The sequence below is a fragment of the Pithys albifrons genome, chromosome 1 (assembly GCF_047495875.1).
Source record: "Pithys albifrons albifrons isolate INPA30051 chromosome 1, PitAlb_v1, whole genome shotgun sequence".
NCBI lineage: Eukaryota > Metazoa > Chordata > Aves > Passeriformes > Thamnophilidae > Pithys > Pithys albifrons.
The window spans coordinates 21,302,297-21,324,055 of NC_092458.1; the positions used below are offsets into that span (position 1 = coordinate 21,302,297).

Genomic DNA, 21,759 nt, shown 5'->3' on the forward strand with positions numbered 1-21,759 from the left:
CAGCACCCGGTACTAACCGGGGCTGACCCTGCAGAGCATCCAAGATCTGACGTCGTTGGATGGCAGGGAGGCATTGAACTGCCAGGGGATGGTCCCCATTGAGACTAGAACTCAGAACGTTGGTAACACAGCTTGATCTGCAATAACAGGAGTTGCTTTATAATTCCAAAGTAAAGTAGCTGCCTGTCCATTGGAGTTAGTCGTCTGCTTACATATTTAAAAGCTGAATAGGGAATTACAAATGATTACGAGTAAATAACCATGTTGTTGTTACGATACTGAATTGCAATGTAATTTGAAGTACTTACTTTCATTTTGCAGAATTATGAGGCACAGGGAACACCTAACATAGTGTCGTGGGTTTAGGTGTACATCCACACAAGTGAGCTGCAGATATGTGACTGTGTATGCCACGTTATTGCTACATGTATGCAGTGCTTCTGTGTGTGAATTCAAAATTTGAATATTTAAAAATCATTTAATTGTACAAGTAAGTAGTAACATAATTTCATAATGATGGCCTCAAAACAGCCATATGGCAGTATGTGCTTTCCCTCTGTCCCTCCTCCCAAACTATCCCAAGCTACTGTTACTACTTATTTTTTCTTGGAAGCACTGCTTTTTCCACCTGTGCTTATTCTTTGTCTGTCAGGGTTGGGCTACAGCATTTGGAAATAATAAATGGATCCCCCAGAGCTGGCCAGCCCGTGAGCAGTGGCCAGTGTTTGCATTGCTGGGATTGGGTTCTCCCCTACGTGGTTGCACAATTCGGATGCTGGCCCCGACACTCATATCTATGGGACCACACACAACTACAGACTAGTTCTATTTTCAGTTTCTCACCCTTCTCTCACTTCAGCCAGTTATGTCACAAAATCAACTTAATTCAAGTAATCTTGTAAATTAATATTCATGAATGTTCAGCCTGTATTTTGGTGCTTATTTTATCCAATGAAATTACTTCCTTGTAAATTACATGTATCACCTCCCTTTTCCTAAAGTATCTTATAAGTTCTTTCCTCATGGAAATATATCCTGCTAACCAAATTACTTTTGCTGATTGTGACTTTCTCCCTGTGATTTTCTTATGTTACTACTTACTTTGTAGGGATTTGTACCCAAAATTATAGTTTCTCTTTGGTTAACCAAACCATGTTGTTTCACAGTGAAGTTCTGATAGGGATGGAATGTAAACAGTCTGATAAAAATGCAATGTTTCTTTTCAATTGGCTGTAAAAATTATACAATTCTAATAAACTAATGTTTTCATAGATCTGCTGAATTATTTTATTGCATTTTATAACAGAGATTTTTTTTTTGGTTAATGTGATAACTTTTTAATTTTTCCACATCATTTTCCTTTTTTTTAAAGATTTCCCAGTTAGAAAAACAATGTTTTAGATCAGTTCTGATACATTTCTCTTTACTTTGTTCATTAGCTGTATGTGTTGTCCCAAAATAGGTTCTTCAACCAAGTGTGCAAGAGGCCAATCCACGCAGAGTCAAGGTATTTGATTTATTTACACTTCTGCACAAAGAGATAGCAAATCCAAAAAGTCAGCACCAGAACCACCAAAACTTGTCACTATTTATATGTTTCAGCAAACAAAGGTATTAGTATTGGCTACAAGTTGCCTGGTTTTCTTATAATTAGTATTTTATCTTCTATTGGTTAATGATTTCTTTGCTTCTTATGCTAATTAGTCTGCAGGTTCAGTCCTTCTCTTTTGAGTCGGTGGGCTGTGAGTCAGTGGTCACAATCTCCCCCTTCAAGAATTACCTTTGGCTCAGTCAGAGCTGATTTCAGCATTTGCTGAGTTGGCTTCGTGTGTTTCTTCCTTATCTTGGGAGTTCTGCCAAATGTCCCGTGACCCATAAATTCTGCATTCTTTGTGTCTGCTATCAGTAGTACATCCTTCTCCCCAAGCTTTGTAAACCTCCCACTAGGTCTGAGATCACTGAGGCATGTCAAGCCCTAAACCTTAACAAGGCATTTCTACCAACAAGTAATTTATCTTTCTAACACCTGGTCATCAGATGGTTTCAACTTAATTTGGGAATTACTTTTTTCACATTCCAAGAAAATGCTCTCAATCTAATTGACTTTAATAATAATATCATAAGTCTCTTATAATATATAAGAGACTTAGATGATATAGAGTTTAGATAGAATGTATATAGAACATAAACATAATAATAGCAATAGTATAAGTATGTTACAATATAAAAGAGACTTACATATATAATATACAGCATATATAATAATAGCAATATTAGGTCATATAAGAGGCATGTAATATATATTGAATATACATAGAATATATAGAGTATATATAATAACAGCAATAGTATAAGCCTCCTATAAAGGATATTTATATAATATTTATATTTCTAAATATTATATTTATTTATAAATAGGTTATGTAATATATAGCAGATATAATAATAATAGTAGCAATATTATAAGAGACACATAATCTTCATCATCATCATCATCATCATCATCATCATCATCATGGCTAGGCTTCGCGAACGAAGATTTGAGAAGGGCACTACCCACGTTTGCTGCAAGTGTGCTGGTGGCTAAAAAGGCCGATACGGGATAGGCAGGTCCGGTCACAAAAGGCACAGCGGAACGTCTCCCTAGGTGACATTGGCAAGGAACGGTTCTTTCTGCGTTGTCTTTTCTCCTCAAGACTGACTCTCCGTGCATTCTCAAAGGAAGCAGCAGCGTTGTGAATCGTGTGTCTCCATGAATCCCGATTGGAGGCCAGAGTGGACCATTGGTGGCAGTCAATATGTCCAAGGCTGAGGTGTTGTTTCAGGGAGTCCTTGTATCTCTTCTTCGGGGCTCCTTGTGGCTCTCTTGTGGCAGCCGGTGGCGAGTTCACCATAGAGCACAATCTTTGGGAGGCGGTGATCCTCCATCCTGGAGATGTGCCCTGCCCAGCACAGCTGCGTTCTCATCAGCATGGCCTCGATACTGCTGACCCCTGCCTGTTCAAGAACAGACACATTGGTCACGTAATCAGACCAGTGGATGTTTAGGATGGAACGGAGGCAGCGCTGATGGAAGCGTTCGAGAAGCTGCAGGTGGTGGCGGTAGATGTCCCAGGATTCAGACCCATATAAAAGAGTAGACAGTACAATGGCTCTGTAGACACTGATCTTTGTACATTTCTTCAGGCATTTATTGGACCAGACTCTTTTATGGAGTTTTCCAAAGGCTCTGTATGCCTTTGCTAGCCTGTTGTCTATCTCTTTGTCAATCTTACCGTCTGAGGAAATGATACTTCCCAGATAGGTGAACTGCTGGACTGACTTAAGCTCTGAATTGCCTATGGTGATGTGAGGATGATGGAAGACTTCTTGAGGTGCAGGTTGGTAGAGAACTTCCGTCTTCTTCAGGCTGACTTCCAGCTCAAAAAGCTCAGCAGCCTCTGCAAAGCAGGATGTTAAGTGCTGCAGAGCTGCTTCTGTGTGAGCAACGAGGGCGGCATCATCAGCAAAAAGCAGCTCGCGGGCAAGGTGATTCAGGGTCTTGGTGTGGGCCTTCAGTCGCCTTAGGTTGAATAGGCTTCCATCGGTACGATATGGGATGTAGATGCCGTTTTCTTCATCGAGGTCTGCCGTGGCTCTTTGGAGCATCATGCTGAAGAACATTGTGAATAGAGTTGGTGCAAGAACGCAACCTTGTTTCACACCATTGGTTATTGGAAAGGGCTCAGAGAGCGCATCGCCATATCTGACTTGTCCATGCTGATCCTCATGTAGCAGGATGATCATTTTGAGGAACTTGGGGGGACATCCTAAACGTTCCAAGATCTGTCACAGGCCTTTTCTGCTCACAGTGTCGAAAGTTTTGGTGAGGTCAATGAAGGTTACATAGAGACCTTTGTTCTGTTCCCTACACTTCTCTTGCAGTTGTCTGAGAACAAACACCATGTCTGTGGTGCTCCTATTGGCTCTGAAACCACACTGGCTTTCAGGTAGAAGATCTTCTGCAACAGTGGGTACTAATCTGTTCAGAAGTATTCTTGCAAGGATTTTACCAGCAATGGAGAGCAAAGTAATACCTCCGTAATTTGAGCAGTCTGATTTTTCTCCTTTCTTCTTGTACAGGGTGATAATGACTGCATCACGGAGATCTGGTGGTAGTTCCCCTTGTTCCCAGCAACGCACAACAAGCTCGTGGAATTTGGCATGGAGTGCTTGACCTCCATGCTTCCAGATTTCAGGTGGAATTCCATCAACCCCAGCTGCCTTGCCAGTTTTCACCTGTTGTATGGTCTTAAGTGTCTCTCACATAGTAGGGGCTGCATCCAATTCATGTTTCACCAGTTGTTGTGTAATGTGCTGAATTGCTGAGCCTTGGACTACACGGTTGACACTGAAGAGAGTCTGAAAGTGCTCAGACCATCAGTTCAGGATGGAGGTTTTATCTGTTAGAAGCAGTTGAACATCTGCACTGAGTAGGGGGCTTTGAACCTGGTGTGTGGGTCCGTACACTGCTTTCAGGGCCTCATAGAATCCTCTTTGGTCACCCAAATCTGCGCATAGTTGTGTCTTTTCTGCTAGGTCGAGCCACCATTTGTTCTGGATGTCTTGAAGTTTCTGTTGGAGCTTACTGCATGCAAGACGAAAGGCGGCTTTTTTTTATATGGCAAGATGGCTGAGCAAGGTGTGCTTGGTGAGCAGTTCTCTTCTTCTTCAGCAATTCCTGGATCTCTTGATTGTTCTCATCAAACCAGTCTTTGTTTTTCTTGGAGGAGAACCCTAGGGACTCTTCAGAGGACTGCAGGCTGCAACTTTTAATATGCTGCCAAAGTGCTTCAGGAGAGGGATCTATGGGATTATCTTTAAGTCTAGTTTGAAGGTTTCCCTGGAAGCTGTCTCTCACTGTGGCTGTTTGAAGATTGCTGACTTGGAGCCTCCTCCTTGGAATGCCGCCTCTCTTAGGTTTGGGCTTGAAGTGGAGGTTAAGTTTGCAGCGCACAAGGCGGTGGTCTGTTTGACATTCTGCACTCAGCATCACTCGAGTATGATGGACATCACTGACATTTCTCTGTTGTACTAAGATATAGTCAATGAGGTGCCAGTGCTTGGATCGAGGATGCATCCAGGTTGTCTTCAGGCTGTCTTTCTGTTGAAAGATAGTGTTGGTGATGGTGAGCTGCCGTTCTGCGCAAAACTCTAGCAGGAGGCGTCCGTTGTCGTTGCAGTTTCCAATGCCATGCTTGCCCAGGACTCCTTTCCAGGCTTCAGAATTCTTACCTACTCTGGCATTGAAGTCACCAAGGATTATGATCTTATCATCTGCAGGAACATTTTGGGTGAGGTGGCGCAGGTCTGTGTAGAATTTGTCTTTTTCCGCTGGGTCAGCTTGGAGAGTTGGGGCATATACACTAAAAAGAACAACATGTTGCTTGTTGTGTAGAGGGAGGCGTAAGGACACAATGCGATCGGAATGACCTGTCGGCAGATTTTCAAGTTTGGAGGCAATGGAGTTTTTAATCATGAAGCCAACTCCTGAAAGATGTCTTTCGGTTTGGGGTTTGCCTGACCAGTAGAGTGTGTAGCCAGCACCATGTTCTTTAAGGCTGCCTTCCTCATGAAGACTAACTTCACTAACTAACTACACACACACATTCTTTATGTTTGTCTGTCTGCCTCCTCTCTGGGTTGCAAAGTTCAGGTGCCCGAGGAGTGTTTCGGACGGTGAGGGCGGGGCATTCCCACACGTGACCGGACGCTCCCGTTCCCGTTCCCGGTGACGCGCGCTCCGGGCGGGGCTGGCGCCGCAGCGGAAGCGGCGCGTCCCTCCCGCCGCCGGCGGATCCCAGCGCGCCCCGAGGCGGCCGCGGCCGCCGGCACCGCACGGCGAGGCCCCGAAGCGGCGGGCCCGGCTCCCGCCGAGCGCCGGCAGGTGCTGAGGGAGGGAGAGAGCGGGGCCGGGAGAGGGAGAGGCTCAGTGGCCGGCGAGGCGGAGGTGGGCGCGCCGGGGCGGGGCAGGCACCGGGCCTGGAGGGCTCCGTGTGTGTGTCTGTGTGTGTATGTGTATGTGTATGTGTATGTGTATGTGTATGTGTATGTGTATGTGTATGTGTATGTATGAGCGGACCGAGGCGAAGCGCATCCCTGCCCTCCCGGCTGCGCGTCCCTGCCCTCCTCCCGTCGCTCGGTGGGATCGCACCCGGGGGGCAGTCGGAGCTGGTGCAGGTGCGGGGGAGGCGGGCACGGCGCGGGTGTGCCGGACAGCAGGCAGAACATGCAGTGCAAGGTTATTACTAAGAGCGGGGGAGAGGGAGCTGCTTCCCACTTCCCACCGGAAACGAGTGCGTGCGGGGCTATTGCTACGCTGTTAAAAAATAGCGTCTACTACGCTCATAATTTTCCTGACTGTTGCTCTTTGGATCTTGACAGCAAGTATCCCCGTTATCTTGTTTTCCGGAGTTCTGAACATCTGAAAAATGCTACAAAAAGTCCTGACTATTTGTAACTCTGGTGTGGCCTCTTGCACTTTTAAAGGAACAGCGTGTTCTGTAGAACCTGTTTCTTTGCAGTGCACACAGGCCCCTAAGGTTTTATGAAGGAAAACAAAATAAATGTTAAAAAAATAAAATTATGTCCAGCTCACGTGTGTTGACATTGATTGTTCCTAAAAGCTTTTTCCCTCAGCCTTCTTTTTTCCTAGAACGAATTTCTTTGTTACTGGATTTAAGTAGTACTATGGGTTTTTTGTTATTTCTGCTAGGAGTCATGTATCTATTATGACTTCTTTTATACTTTTACTTTTCATCTACTTTCATTTAGGAAATTCTTTTGGAGCTTTTTAATACATCTTGGTCAAAAGCAAAATTCTCCCAATGGCATACATTAGCATTTTTACTTTGGGCTACAGGAGTGTTAAGTTGTTGTCAGCTTCAAGTAGGAAAGCTGCCTGACCTCTCCAGTTTACCTTTCTTAGATCACTTCAGGCTACACACAGGCTCTTAAAAACTGTTGGGATTTTTTGTTGGTCAGCCTTTGGACACCCTTCTCTAACTTGATATGGTGTGTTTCTTTTGATCATGTTGGAGGATAACATGGCTGTGTTGCCAGAGAGTTGCATTATTATTTTACCTGAGGTTATTTCTCTCATGCTTTCTGAGTTTGTTTGGAATTTTTTTGCTTTAAGGACAGAACACTAATTTACACCCCAGCTGAGAATGGAATAGGAAAATGTTATGAAAGCCCAAACTAAAGTCTTTTTAACTTCTGAAAAAAAACCCCACCAAAACAAACCTCAAAATTCTTGGCATTAAAGATCACTCCTGTCTCTTAGTAACACGGTTTGCTTCTGGTTATATTCTTAGTTTGATCTAATTTTATTTAGTGGTTACTTGCAAGTTGTGTACCTTACCTTTTCTCACGCTGTTTTGGAAATTTTTTGCTGTGATTTTCAATGTTCTCTCTCAAAAGCAAAGGGGTTGGTTAGATACAATAATTTGAAACTAAATTTAGTTTGACTATGTTTGGCTTCAAGTTTGTTCACAAGAGCATCTTGTTATTGGTCTCTCTTGGTCCGCAGAGATTTCTTTTGATGTTTTGTATCTCCGTTGTACCTGTAGACTAGAAGCAGTTGTTTATGTTGTATCTTAAATCCATTCAAGATGTTTAGTGTTGGGTCTTTCCCTGTGTTGGCTAAGTGGTCATTAAAGACCAGTCATGACAAATTAAAAGGTGATTAAACAGGGTAGTAGTTTCTCATTTACTTCTGTTTAGAGTGTTGAGCACAGCTGTCTGCTGGTTTCCTGTAAAAGTTACACAAATCTGGAGTACAGTAAAATTGCAACTGTTTTTAAAACACAATCAATTGCTTCATAAATTGCATCTGTCCCTTGACAATGTTTGATTACAAAAGGGTGGGTATAGTTTGTAGAACAAATATTAGAAGTGCCGCTTAGCACTTAAAGACAGTGATAGCAGAGAACAGACAGTCTTTTAATTTCTGTGATATTGCAGCTTGAGCTTAATGTTTTATGGGCCATGCTTCCAAATTTTCTGGGTGAACGAGCTTTATAATTGCTGGTGCATATAGTGTGATGCAGAGAATGTGTAAGTAGCACTGAATACAGTGGGTATTCTGCAGGTATTAAAAACCAAAACCAAATTACAGAACAACAACTTTTATTATGAGGTGGATGCTACTTTGCATAAGGGATTTAACTGGATTGGAAGTTACCTATTTCTGATTGCAGGAGAAAAGGAATGTAAAGTATGTGTTAAAATGGAATATTCCTGTGATATTTAATAAAGAGACTGTGTACTAATACTAATGCAATTGAGTGTAAAGCAACATGAGATGCTAACTAATAGCACTAAATGTCTTTCAGCTTCTCAAAAAACCTAAGCCCTAAAGCTTGTCTCTTTTCTTGTACCGGTCATAGCAGCATGTTCATGACAGGTTTATAAATCACTAAGCACTGGCAATAACCACTTGTAGCGCCAAAGTGTCTGAGAGAGCCAATAACATGCTGGTTACATGTGGAGAAAGTATCTCTTCAGAATAGCTGGGTGCTCTTGTAAATCTGTTCTAGAATAGGTTTGAAGTGGAAACATAAAATTTGATTAATTTCTGTGGTTATTAATGTGCTTGCTCTTGCTTGTGTAGTTGGGTTGGAAATAGAGTATAGGCTATTAAACAATGCAGCAGCTAAGTTTTTGTATTGGTGAATGTTAAAGTGCTACCTCTGATATTAGATTATGTGTGTGGAGGTAAATAATGTTTTTTTTTTCTTTTTAATCAGATCACCCAGAAGACACAATGAGCGTTAAAGCTTTCAAGCTCGTTTCTGCTGTTGAGCGGGAGATGTTAATGGGAGACAAAAATTACATCAACATTGAGTGCATTGAGTGTTGTGGGAAGAACCTCTATATTGGAACCAATGACTGCTTTATCTACCACTTTATGTTGGATGAAAAGGTGTCAGCAGCTGGAAAAATAACTTTTGCTGCTACCAAACAACTACATAAATACCTGGGCTTGAAGAAGCCTGTGAGTGAGTTGAAAGCAGCCTCTGCCCTCACCAGACTTCTTGTGCTTTGCGACAACACGATAACACTAGTTAACATGATAAACTTGGAACCAGTCCCCACCGGCGCCAGGATCAAAGGAGCTGTGACATTCACCTTGAATGAAAACCCAGTGAGTGGGGATCCTTTCTGCGTGGAAGTCTGCATTATCTCGGTCAAGCGTAGGACCATTCAGATGTTCATGGTGTTTGAAGACAGAGTCCAGATAGTGAAGGAGGTGTTTACTCCGGAGCAACCCTGTGCTGTGGCTGTAGATGGTTACTACTTATGCCTTGCACTTACTACACAGTATATAATTTTGAATTATAATACTGGTGTCTCCCAGGATCTATTTCCCTATTGCAGTGATGAGAAGCGGCCAATTGTGAAAAGGATAGGCAGACAAGAGTTTCTCTTGGCTGGCCCTGGAGGCCTAGGTGAGACTAAGGTTTTTAATTTTTTGCAATTTTTTTTAACTTCTCCTAATTTCTCTCAATTTGTGAAGCAAAGCTTTTAATAATTGTTATGCATCATAATGATTGTTTACTTCACAGGTCTATATTGTAATGTTGAGATAAAAAGGGAGATGGTAAATTTTTGGTACTTAGTACTATTTTAAGTATCTTGTTTTTTCAGTGCTCAAACATCTATGGTTATTTGTGTTTTAATCATGTTTCAGAAAGCTTCATTTCTGTATAGACAGCTAAGAATAGTAAGACTGCATGCCTGAGTTAAAAAATTGTTTGGTACCAAGTGAAATTTGAGAGGCTGATAGACTGTAGTGACCAGCTGCACTGGGTTTGAGGAGCCCCATGTTGCTACAAAATTGTTAAATTAGTGTCAACAAGTTAATGTTAGTTCATCTGGAGTCTATTTTATACATTGTAACAGATTCACCAGTAGGTTTGTTGTACTACAGTGCTTTAAGACATTTTAGTGGAAATAGACTATCCTAACTCCTATTGAAGCAAACTCTGTCCTAACTATAGATGATGTCAGATACTACCCAGTTTTTATGTTCCCATTTGCTTAAGTTTTTTTAATGGTGTCTTTCAGCTCTGTATTACAAAAAACAGTAGTTTAACAACTGCAAACCTAAAGTTAGATCATGTGAAATAATGCTCCTGTTTAATAGATAGATGATAGAAAGGACTTAGTGCTGCTGTAATCTGTCTAAATCAACAGTATACTGGGAGGTCAGTCATCTTGAGCTGTTTTTGGACAAGCTGCAATATCGCAGAGCTAACAGAGCACAGGCAGAATGCTCTCATGCTGTTTCCCATATGACTCTTCTTTTGGAAGACACAGTTTATGTATTTTCTCTGACATTAGGAATAGCATGATGTGAAGTTCACAGCTATTTAGGTTCCTAATTCAGGGATCTGAATGGGTTTTGGCTTTTAATATAAATTCCAAAGAAAAATAAAGAGTGCAATCAATTGCTTATATTGAAGTTTTGTCTCATGACCAGAATGTGAGATGTACAACAACTTAACAGTTTTTCTTGAAAGAAGTAGACTCTCATTAGAATATCAGTTTATGCAAATTAAAGATGTTCCAAAATGAACTTGTTTTTTTCAAATACAGGGCTTTTCTAAGTCATTTTCGCTGCCAGCTTCTTATTGAAACTCTTAGTTGCTTTAAATGTGAACATGTATTTGTGGACATTAACTGTTTTAGTAGTGCTGTAAAAGTTTAAATTTGTAAATGAGCTATCTGAAAATATTCCCTTTTGATATATTTCTAAGAGGATCCCAGTCTTAATTTATTTTTTATTTATACTTTTAGGAACATCAAACCAGCTTCTGTTCAAATAGTTAATTTCTTTTTTGATTTAAGAGGAATAGAGATAGTTTCAAAAGCATAACTATTTAGAGGGCAGAATTTTATTTAGTCTGACTTTAGCCTTTATGTGGTGTCTTACAATAGGAATGTTACTTATAAAATCTGACATACTGGTGTAAGTAGCATGTGCTGGGCTTAGAATATCAGGTATGTGGGATCTTAAGGCAATGCACTTATGCTGCTCTAAACATGCCATAAACCACTGTCTTCCTCACGAGACAGGCAAAGTCTATCTTTTACTACCTCAGAAACCTTGCAGACTGTTTGCTATCAATTCTATAGGTTTTCCTTGCCTAATCCAGCCTGTGGGTTGTTGTTTTTTTTAAACCTCCTGTTCTCTATTTCTTCCCCCCTGTTGTTTTTGCTAGTACTGTCCATATTGCAGTATTTCTTGGTAAAATTCTTAGTGCTTTTTACACTTGTCTCTTTGAAATTATGAAGATGGTTGAGCATCTTTATGGTAGATAAGTGTTATATGTCTTGGCGTTCGAGGTAGGCCTCTGCTGTAAAATGAATGGACTTGAAAAGCCTTGATGTACATCTTCAATTCTAATTTTGATGTGCTTTTGTACGTCTCATTGGTTAAGGTGTGCTTGTTTGGCACTTGCTAGAGCCTCTGTGTTTAATCCAGCCTCTTACTGAAGTGGATGTGTTCTGCATTAATAATATATTTGTCTTTACAGTGCTTGAAGTGACATTTATTTAGGTTGGCAGAAAGCAAGTGCTCAAAATGGTAACAAAGAAAAATGTCTTTGAATTTATTTAGTATGTAACTTTTTTCCTTACCTGGACTCTTTGCATTTAAAATTAATTGTTAGAATTGCTTGTAGCAGATCCCTGATCTTAGCCATTTGGTACGTTCTTGTCTCTGCTTGCAGTTAGTATTTATCTAATTCTTTCAAAAGGAGGGGGAACTTCATTTTTGATGCATCTTCATTCTGTCCAGTAATTAGTTAATTTAGAATTAAAAATCAGTTCTTTCTGATAGGTATGAATCTATGCTTACCAAAACTCAGTTTTTGAGTTTGTTGAATGTTTTTAATCAGATTTCCTGCTGTACAGAGGCTTTAAGTGTTTAAGATTACAGCAGACAGTTCTTGCATATTGGCACAGGCTGTGCTTCCTAGCACCAGCTGGAGCAACTGCCCCAAAACATTAGAGGTGTCAACCAGACTGAGCTCCCAAGAGCGGGTGCAGCTTGTCAGGCCTTGAGCTGAGGACAGCACCTCATGCCTCTTGCAAGGAGACTGGAGCAAGGGGAATGTCCTTGCCCACGGGAGATGTGTGCTTAATTGAGGATTTCTGTTGCCATGTAAAGGAGGTGCAACAGGAGGTCAGGAGAGTGCATGGCATCAGCAATGACCAAGAGGAAATGGAATCTTCTTCGGGACCCAGGCATGAGCCTTGAACCTCCAGCTGTACAGAGGGAAGGACAGGCTGAGTCTCTGCTTGTTCTGCAATGGCCAAGGCTGGAAACTTGTGACTTGTAACAAAAGAAAGGAAAAACTTGTCATAACCAGAAGAGAAAGAATTCTCCTTCTCTGCCTGCAGACCTACATCTATATATATTGAGTGCTCACAGTAGCAGCTGAAAAGCAGGAAACTGTCCCAACAAATTATCTGAGCCTGTACAATGCAATATCACCAAGAGGAATTAGGAAGTCAGAGTAGTGGGACACTGCCTCATATTGGAGATGGAGGTTTTCTCATCAATCTTGCTGGTAAGGAAGAACATCCTGAGAACATCCTGTTGACAGGGATTTTGGCTTTTATGACTATGCGTCCCTATTTGATCCCCATTTAAGGGAGAAATGGGATCCACCAGGCCAAGTGAAGCAAAAGTGGTTTTGCCAGCTTGACTGACCAACTTGATGAGGAGGCTGGAAATTGGATGTGGTGATGGTGGTAGGCTGAATGGGCAAACAAAGAGTGCAAGATAGTGTGATGAGAGACTTGATAAGCAGCAAACAGAGCTGAAGAGGTCCTGCTTCAGACATTCACAAATAGTCTTTACAAAAACAGTATGATGGCTCTTCCACTTTTTCTGGGAAACCAGCACACCTATGTGTTAACAGCTGAAAGGGGAGGTTACCCTCTCACATGGGAGCCCTAGGAAGATGTGGTGGTGTGCCTTGGAACAAAAGAGGAGGCAGATAAGAGTTTAGGATTAGAGGGCAGGCTAACACAGGTGACATTTTGGTGAGTGCCTGCTACAGATCACTTTATCAGGAAGATGATGTACATAAGACATTCTTCAGGTAACAGGAAGCAACCTATATTTGTAGGCCCTGGTTTTTAGAGTGCGCTTGAACCACTCCAGTACCTGCGAGAGGGGCAGCACAGCAGGGCACAAGCAGTCCATGAGTTTTCTGGAGTGCATTGATGGTGACTGAGAAGCTGTTGAAGTCATGTGCTCTCTTGAACAAAAGTGTATTATCAACATTATTCTCATACTGAATCAAAACCACACCATTGTACCAGCTACTAAGAAGAAAATTAATCCAAAAGCAGAGGGGAGGCCAGTGTCCATCTGGCATTGTCTCTGCTGATACCATGTAGAGCAAAAGGAGCATATCATCAGCAAAGGAAGGCTAATGGATGGCTACTGTTGAATGGGGTGGAGGATCTGGTGACAAAGGTCATGGAAAAGGCTGAGGTGCTTAATGCCTTCTTTACATCAGTCTACTGGTATGACCTTCCTTCAGGAATCAGCCCTTAGGAACACTGGGAAAATCTGGAGCAACAAAAACCTGCCCTCAGCAGAGAAGGATTGGGTTATGGAACATTCAAATAAACGGTACAGACAAATCCATGGGACCTGATGGGATGCTCCCATAAATGCTTGAGGGCATTGATCAATGTCATTGTGAGGCCAGTCTTTATTATCTTTGAAAGGACATGATGATCAGGGGATGTTCCTCAGGTCTGGAAGAGAAAAATGTCTTCATTGCTTTCTTAGAAGAGCAAGAGAAAGGATCCAGGGAAGTACCGGCTGGCCAGCTACACCTTGATCCTCAGGAACGTGTTTGAGAAAATCCTGGAAGCTATTTCCAAACCTGCAAAGGACAGGAATGTGATTTGGAGTAATCAATGTGGTTTTAAAAAGGGACTATTGCCTGAGTGTCTTTTATGACTAAATGTCTGGCATAATGAATGAGGGGAGAGCAGTGATACTGTGAGACTCAACAAGGCTTTTAACACTATGGCCCATGACAGCCTTTGTAGACAAATGGATGAAGAGCAAACTGGAGAAACAGTCAGGTGGATTGGCTGAAAGGTTTGTAGTCAGCAGCATGGAGTCCAGCTGGAGGCCAGTCACTTGTCTTGTACGCTGGGGGGCCAATGTGAGGTCAATACTAACACCATCTTTAAACAATATGGGTGGTGGGGAAAAGTGCACCTTCAAAAGGTTGGCAGATTATACAAAACACTTCTTTATCTCTTATTGCAAAAAAGAGTGTAGCTGTGTTTTGGGTAAGTCTTGTAACCTTTGCATACCCTATGCATTTTTAATACAGAATTGATTCCTGACTTCAACTCAAGTTTCATCAAATGCATTCCTGTACCATAAAAAGGCTGTGGTTTCTGATGGTAGTTGTTATGTTTATTGTTATCCCTAGGTGAGAGCTGGATGAAGATATCATTGAACCACAGCACCATTCTACCACAGAAGCCCAAGCTATTGAGGGCAGAGAGATGAAGAGAGACACTGAGTTGAAAAATTGCCATGCATTGCTCTGCATACCCTTTCACTTTCATAAAGGATATGTTAAATTACCTTAAAAAGAGCTCTTCCATTTTAAAAAAAATTGATTTTTATAAATATTTTTGTTAGAACATTGGAGAAATAGAAAACCTAAGAATTAATATTTCAAATATTATAAGCCCTAAATTTACTACTTGTTAGTATGTGTTTAGTTCAAGTTTTCTTCCATTTTTTGAAATGGGATTATAGCATGGCGTAATAACTGAAAACCTTTAAAAGTGAGCAAGGAAATTTGCCTGACATAAAATTTTACTTCTGAGTCATAAACATATCAAAATCTATAGAGTAAATTGGGAATGAATATATTACTACCCTCAAAAAAGTATTTTCTGTGAGGTGCTTTGGCTGAAAGGCTGATCATTGTAGTGAAAAAGAACCCTTAGTCAAGGGGAAAAGGATGTTCATTTAAAAGCTGCTATAAGAGATACAGAAGCTTCATCTCTACACCGCAGTTCTGTAAAAGTCCTCAACCTTGTGTTTTGTTTTCTGTTTTCCCTTTTTTTTCCTCTTTCATTCCAAGATGCTCCCTCTGCTCAGCTCGCCTTGCCTCATTATCCTCTGTTTGGAAGGGATCTGTTTGGAAGAGATTTTGTAAATTGAATAACATAATCTTTTAATCTCTTGTGTTCTTTAGAGCTCAGACTTATTCTGCCAGCTGTCAAGTGGCTCACTGCTGCCAAAGATCAATTTTCAGGGGCATGTCTTTTTAATGGCATGAGAATACTGGTTGTAAGGGGTATGAATTCATATTTGAACAGTAGTTTACATACTGCTTCAGTAGGGCTCAGCTTCTAAAAGGCCTGAAAATTTTGACTGAAATATTTCTGCAGTTAATGTCTCGGAAAGAATTGGGAAATACCCAGTAGTATGCATAGAACCAATGGCATGTGGTCATAAAGTTAGAATTCTATTCAGCTAGGAGAAGGAAGGAGGACAAAATAGACAGGAGGAAAGTGACCAAAAACCCCCAACAAATCAACTTTGAAGTTTTCATCTGGTTATTTCAAAGACAGCATAGGAGTTATCATGAGGATATTAGAAATTCTTTGCTCTGTGCTGCTTTATGCACAACCTCTGCATTCTTTTCTAGTGATTGAAAACACATATGCCTCACAGGAAGTGACTCATCTCAAGGAGCTGGACCTTTGTTCTGTGAAAATGTTGCCGTATCAAAAGTGAAGAAGTATAAGTAAACAATTGTGTTCATTTAAATGCTCTTTAGAGATTTGATACAACAAGGAACAAACATGCCTGCATTGCCAGACAGCTCAGGCAGTGTAGGTCTGCGGTTCCTACTAAGGCAAGATTGTTTGAAAGCTGGATCCCAAGAAATGTTAATGTTCTGAAATGAATTCAAACTGCATGGCATAATTCCTATAAGAAAACCTTGAAACTTACTAAACTTGAATAATTCTTTGTAGTTTCTTTCAGTATTCGTCTCTTATCAGGTTTTGGTATTGTCTGTTCCTGTGGTGAGGGAGGAGGGGAAAAAAAGATTGAACTGAGTGAACTGTCAGGTGTCAGGTCCAGGGAGGTGGGACGTGCTGTTGTTGTGCCACCTTGCATCTGTTCGGAGACTTTTCATCGCTGTACCTTGGTACCTGTGCTTTGTGTTGAGAAAACAACATTCTTCAACTATAGCACGAGCTTCAGGCTTTGCTTTTCCCTTTTTCTAGGCATGTTTGCAACTGTGGATGGGATCTCACAGCGCGCCCCAGTGCACTGGTCAGAGAACGTGATTGGGGCAGCTTTGTGCTTCCCTTACGTGGTTGCTCTCGATGAGGAGTTCATTACCGTGCACAGCATGCTGGACCAGCAGCAAAAGCAAACCCTGCCTTTTAAAGAAGGTCACATTCTACAGGACTTTGAAGGTATTAAAAAGGACACTGTGTTGTATCAGTAATTTTGGAACAACCTGCAGTCACTTCCTTTTCGTTTTAAACAAAGCATCTGGCAAGTATGTTGACTGTTGAAACTTTTATTGCAAATTCTTTTCCTGATTAGATTCTTGCAGACTTCAGTAATCCAAAAGTCTAAGCTTCTAACAAAATGTATGCTCATTAAATGTGCTCTAATTATCAAGTTAATTGTTGGGAAGCAGTCCATGGAGTTAGAGCTTTTTTTTATTTTCTGTAACTTGATTATTTCTTTCAAAGGAGCAATGTTAATTTAATGCTACAACTTAGCAATTGTGAACTACAGGTATTTGTCCATTGACTGTCCTGACAAAATTGTACCAAACCAGAAAGGCATACAAAACAATAAAACTTTTTAAAATATCTGTGTAACAGTGTTAAAATATCTGTGTAAGAGGTTTAACAGTAATAATTCTTTATGGAATAGCCAAACAGAAAAAATACAGTAATTTCTCTTGGTGTGTTCTTCAATTAAGAACTCTCAAGTGTGGATTACATTGTGCAACTACCTTTTTTTTTTTTTTTTTCAGAAAAGCTGCAAATTCTAGCACTATGAACTGTATGTTACTTGCTACCTTTGATGTACAGCTTACAATTAAAATGCAAGCCTAGGGAAATACCTGGCAGTTAAAAGTCCTTAGTCTCTGGAATCTGGGCAATGATTTTGGTGGCCTTTGCAGTTTGGTTCATCATGAGCAATTAAACACAGTTTCACTTAAAATGGAACAAACTGTGCTGTGAATAAATAAATTTACCATCATCTCTGTATTTCGGAGGTGGCATTTATAGGTAAACTATGCTATCTAACAAATATGGTAACATCAAAGGTCAGGTTTGGAACTTTAACACTGCTTAGGTTTTTGAATCTTAAATTGTGTATCTTAAAGCTTATTTCTGATTTTTTTGTCTGTAGAGAATTTAAAAATATGTCTGTTCATTTTGTCCAGGAAAGGTGATTGTTGCTACTAACAAGGGTGTGTATATCTTGGTGCCACTACCTTTGGAAAAACAGATTCAAGATCTTCTAGCTAGCCACAGAGTAGAAGAGGCCCTTGTTCTGGCAAAAGGAGCTCGAAGGAATATTCCAAAAGAGAAATTTCAGGTCTGTCTTTTCTTTAATTTCATGAAAATATGAAATTTCACAGTGGGATCATGTACTCCAGTAGTCAAGTGATTGGAGAGGGTGGGGGAGGAATTTACATTGAAGAGAAATTGTAATATTAACCTTTTATGATTTCAGCCTGAGGAAATAGGTGTGCTGTTTAATTGGTTTGTACTTGTAAAGGCTGTGACACTGGCAGGTCTGAATGCTGTTGCTCCTCTGGGGTTTGGGGTTTTTTTGCAGGGAAGATGTTGGGGGTTTTTGTTTGTTTGTTTTGAGGTGTTTTTAGTTTGGTGCTTTTTTTGGTTTTTTTCAAGTAACTTGAGAGAATTGAAAACAAAAAACCTCAAAAACCTAGTGACAGAAAATCCAATGCAACGCTTCCTTAATAATAGGCTCACTTATTTGCTTTTGCTGTTCAAAAATGTAGGCTTTATTTCAAATCAGAATTTTTGCATTTTACCTTTTTATCAAAGATTCTCACTGTATACTAAACTCTGGTTTACATTGCAATACATATTCTACTATATTTGTTTCTATTTAGAGACTTGGAAAAAGCAGCATGAAATCTCTGCTCACTGAGTAGGTGAATGAATATCAAGTCTGGTGTGTTTTTTGTTGTTTTTTTTAATATATTTTGGAGCATTTTGTTGCCATTACAGTAGTACCTGTTATTACTTCTGATTTGTTTAAAAGATGTAAACATGACTGTGGAAGTTACAAAACTGCAGTGGTTCAAAATGATTCAGATTGTCAGGATTTTTAATTTTTTTTTTAATTTCACAAGGCTGCTAATAGCTTGTCATTTCAATTTTGGTCAAGGCCCTTGAAAAGCAGTCAATAAATTAAATGAAACTTGTATCAGTTTTTATTTTGATCCTTAACTCCTCTGTTGAATGAACACCTGGGAAACTGCTAGAAGTAAAAACCTAGTCAAGAAAAGTGTTTCCATCCTTTTGCTAAGGGATAGCGATCTGGACGTACTTGAAGCTGTATTTAGGCAAATAGAGTTTACTTTCCAGCAGGTTTTGCTTTGCATCTTCGCTTCCAACTTTTCCTCCGCAGTCTCTTTAAAGCAGCGAGCAAAAATCTTGCTGTGGACAGGATGCCTGATCTAATCAATGTCTCATACTATGTATGATCACCTATAAGTTTCCAATTATTTCTTTCCAGTTTATGTAGATGTAGTGTGGGAGGTGTCTTTCTGTGTTTTGCCACAGAATGAACTGCAATTCATTATCTAAAATATGTGATGTAGAATCTCATTCCTCCTAAGTTCTCTTGCATTATTTAGGATTTTTCAGTTTTTAGAATAAGTTACTTTCTGTCCATAAATACCTTATGTGCAGTGTCTGTCTTCCTGGAATTAGTTGCCTAGAATATTGTAAGTTCTTTCTAACTTAATGTGCTCTTAAAGGTGTTCAGTTACTTTAAGTCAATGTTACAACTGAAAAACAAAAAGTATGGCACTTACATGCAAAATAGCATGTTCCATTTCTGGTCTGTATTTGCAAACTGATATTAACCACTTTGAATTCATGAAGTCTGCCACTGACTCATATTAAAACCACTCAACCTGGCTTAGTTTTTGAGCTGTTAGTCGAATATTTCAGTGTTTATCTGTAGCTGGAAGTGTAGCATATTGAGCTTACTTTCTGATGTGACTCTGATACCAAGCGCTGTCATTACAGGTTTGTTACAAGCACATCAGACTTTCTGCTACTGTAGTCTCACATAATGTCAATCTGATGGAGCTCAACCAAATTAAATGCCTTACATGTTTTTTGCAACATTTCTTTGACATACTTTAATTGATCGTATAGTCGCTCATTTCTAACTCCTGTGTAAGAGCTATCTTCAGATAATAGATGTTAGATAGGTAAGAGATACCTTCTAATAGATATCTTTGGGTATCTGTTTTTCAAGCTTTACTGAATCATGATGTAGGGTGGTCCCGTGGTGTAAAGGACAGCACTCTGGACTCCGAATCCCAAGGACCTGAGTTCCAGTCTCAGTGGGGACTGTCCTCTGGCAGTTCAATGCCCCCCTGCCATCCCATCCCGTCAGATCTTGGATGCCAAGCAGGGTCAGCCCCAGTTAGTACCAGGTGCTGTGACGGTCCCGAGGACTTCACTGTCACTGTCCAAGCTCGCTCGGCCGTGGCAGATGGACCTCAGGACTTAAAGGGTAGGGCCAGTTCTGCACACGCTGTGCCTCACCTAAAAAATCCACTGTGCAGGCTGGAAGGGCACACCCACGTGGGGAGAGCCCTGCCCAAATCTTTGTTTGTGAAGTCTGGCCATACATACACACTGAAGCATGAGTAGCTGGCAATTTCAAGGCATTACTTTCCCATTTTATCCAGGCAGTAGAAAGGAATACATAGGCTTGGCATTAAGGCACTTGATCCAGCCTCTATAATTTGTCCATACAGAATACTGATTGTACTTGTCTACTTTATGAAGTACAGTGCCCCCTTTGCCACATGATGGTTTAGTTCTGCGGTTTGCAGTGGCTGTTGCCATCTCACATGTGACTTGAACTTAGTCAGGGCATTGTAGGGGAGATCTTGAGGACATGGTGTTTCTTTCCTGCAGTTCAATCCTTTGTGATTGCACACATACACAGGTGCATGCACTCCCTCTATATATCAGCAGTATTATATCAGTGTAAATACATCTATGCTGCTAGTGCAGAATGGTGATGGAATAGCAATGAAGTACTGCACTCTCAGAATTATTTGTATAGTCAATATTTAGTTATTGGAAAGTAGCAGGTCATTCATTAGTGGCTCCAACTTGTTTTTTAACCTGTGGTCCCTGCAGACTGTAAATGTAGCTCTGCCAATCAGATGAAAATTTCTTTGAGCATCAGGAATTCCTGCTAGGTAAAAAAACACTAAGCAAAAGTGTTCCAAGGAAATGGCTTTACTGGATATCATTTTTGATAGAAGAATACAAAGGCCTTTCTACCATGCTACCATGAAATGACTGAATACCACTTATTAATTTTTCAGGACAGCTGACGTTTGCAGAAATCATGGTTGATGGTAGTGAAGACCTTGGTTAGATTGACACACATCTTACATAGGTATCTCTTTTTTTTTTTCCTTCTCATTTCTTTTTAGTTTCAAAAATTCTATTAACTGCACCCAAACCTGACCAAAAGGCAAGGTGGCTTTATCGAAAAATTCATTTGGACAATGTAGTTGGTAATTCTGACCATTTTAGAAAGGATTTTTGTAGCAGTTAGGAGAATTCAGCTTTTGTTACAGCTGTCGCAACTTCAGCAGTCATCTTTCTGTTTCCTAAGACTTTTTCAGATATGAATTAATACAAAACCTATTTCATGGTTTTGTAGCTAATTTTTTAATGTGATTTCAGTCAGTAATACAGAATTTGTCTAAAGCACTTCAAGTCCTATGGTGGTTCTTCAGCAATTATAAGGGACTAAACAATATGTTGAATTTTGACTGGATGTCACTTAGTACCTTTTAAAAACCTGTTGTGATATTTTGTCACATGTATCTAGAAGAACTCGAGGTGTTTTTTCTGTCATAAAAAGAAGTTATATATATGCATTTGGCATATAGGTCTAACCCATTCTTAAAAATCTGTAAGAAAGGGAATATTGGATTTTCCACAGACTGTCTGATCTGCTGTTTCCATAATCTTTACCCTAGGACATCTTAATGTCAACTGTGTGTCTTGTTAACTAAAAATCTACCTGGATACTCCCTATCCCATCACTGCATCTTTATAAACTTGGGAAAGCATCTATCTGTAGATACTCTACAACTTTTTGTAGCATGCAGGAAGTGAAGATATGTCAACATTTAAATGAAAATGAATATCACTTAGTTCAGATTTCAAACTGATTCCTTCAACCTGTAGTTAGACTATTTATGTGCTCTTTTCAACTTTTTATTGCAAAGATGCTGCACAGACTAAACTCTGCAATTAAAGCAGCATTTTCAGTGTCTTAGATCAATTCAAACTTAATTACAATGTCAGAATTCACTAAATATGTAAATTTTACTGATCACTCTATTGCAAAAATTGAAAATAGACTTGGGG

General features: G+C 40.2%; 1 protein-coding gene across 3 annotated transcripts in view; it reads left to right on the top strand.

Annotated features, from left to right (window-relative positions):
- The first annotated feature begins 1,486 nt into the window (after nucleotides 1-1,486).
- Nucleotides 1,487-21,759, top strand: part of TGFBRAP1 (transforming growth factor beta receptor associated protein 1) — a 40,870-nt gene continuing 20,597 nt past the window's right edge. Inside the window, exons 1-4 of one of the 3 annotated variants that reach the window (XM_071576793.1) lie at nucleotides 1,487-1,507; nucleotides 8,790-9,491; nucleotides 16,342-16,536; nucleotides 17,529-17,683. In XM_071576793.1, the coding sequence (XP_071432894.1) occupies nucleotides 8,807-9,491; nucleotides 16,342-16,536; nucleotides 17,529-17,683 (1,035 nt within the window). In that variant the 5' untranslated portion in view covers nucleotides 1,487-1,507; nucleotides 8,790-8,806. Of the gene's footprint in view, nucleotides 1,508-5,803; nucleotides 5,990-8,789; nucleotides 9,492-16,341; nucleotides 16,537-17,528; nucleotides 17,684-21,759 lie in introns of those variants that run through there. The other 2 variants (XM_071576709.1, XM_071576623.1) reach the window with 2 other exon arrangements.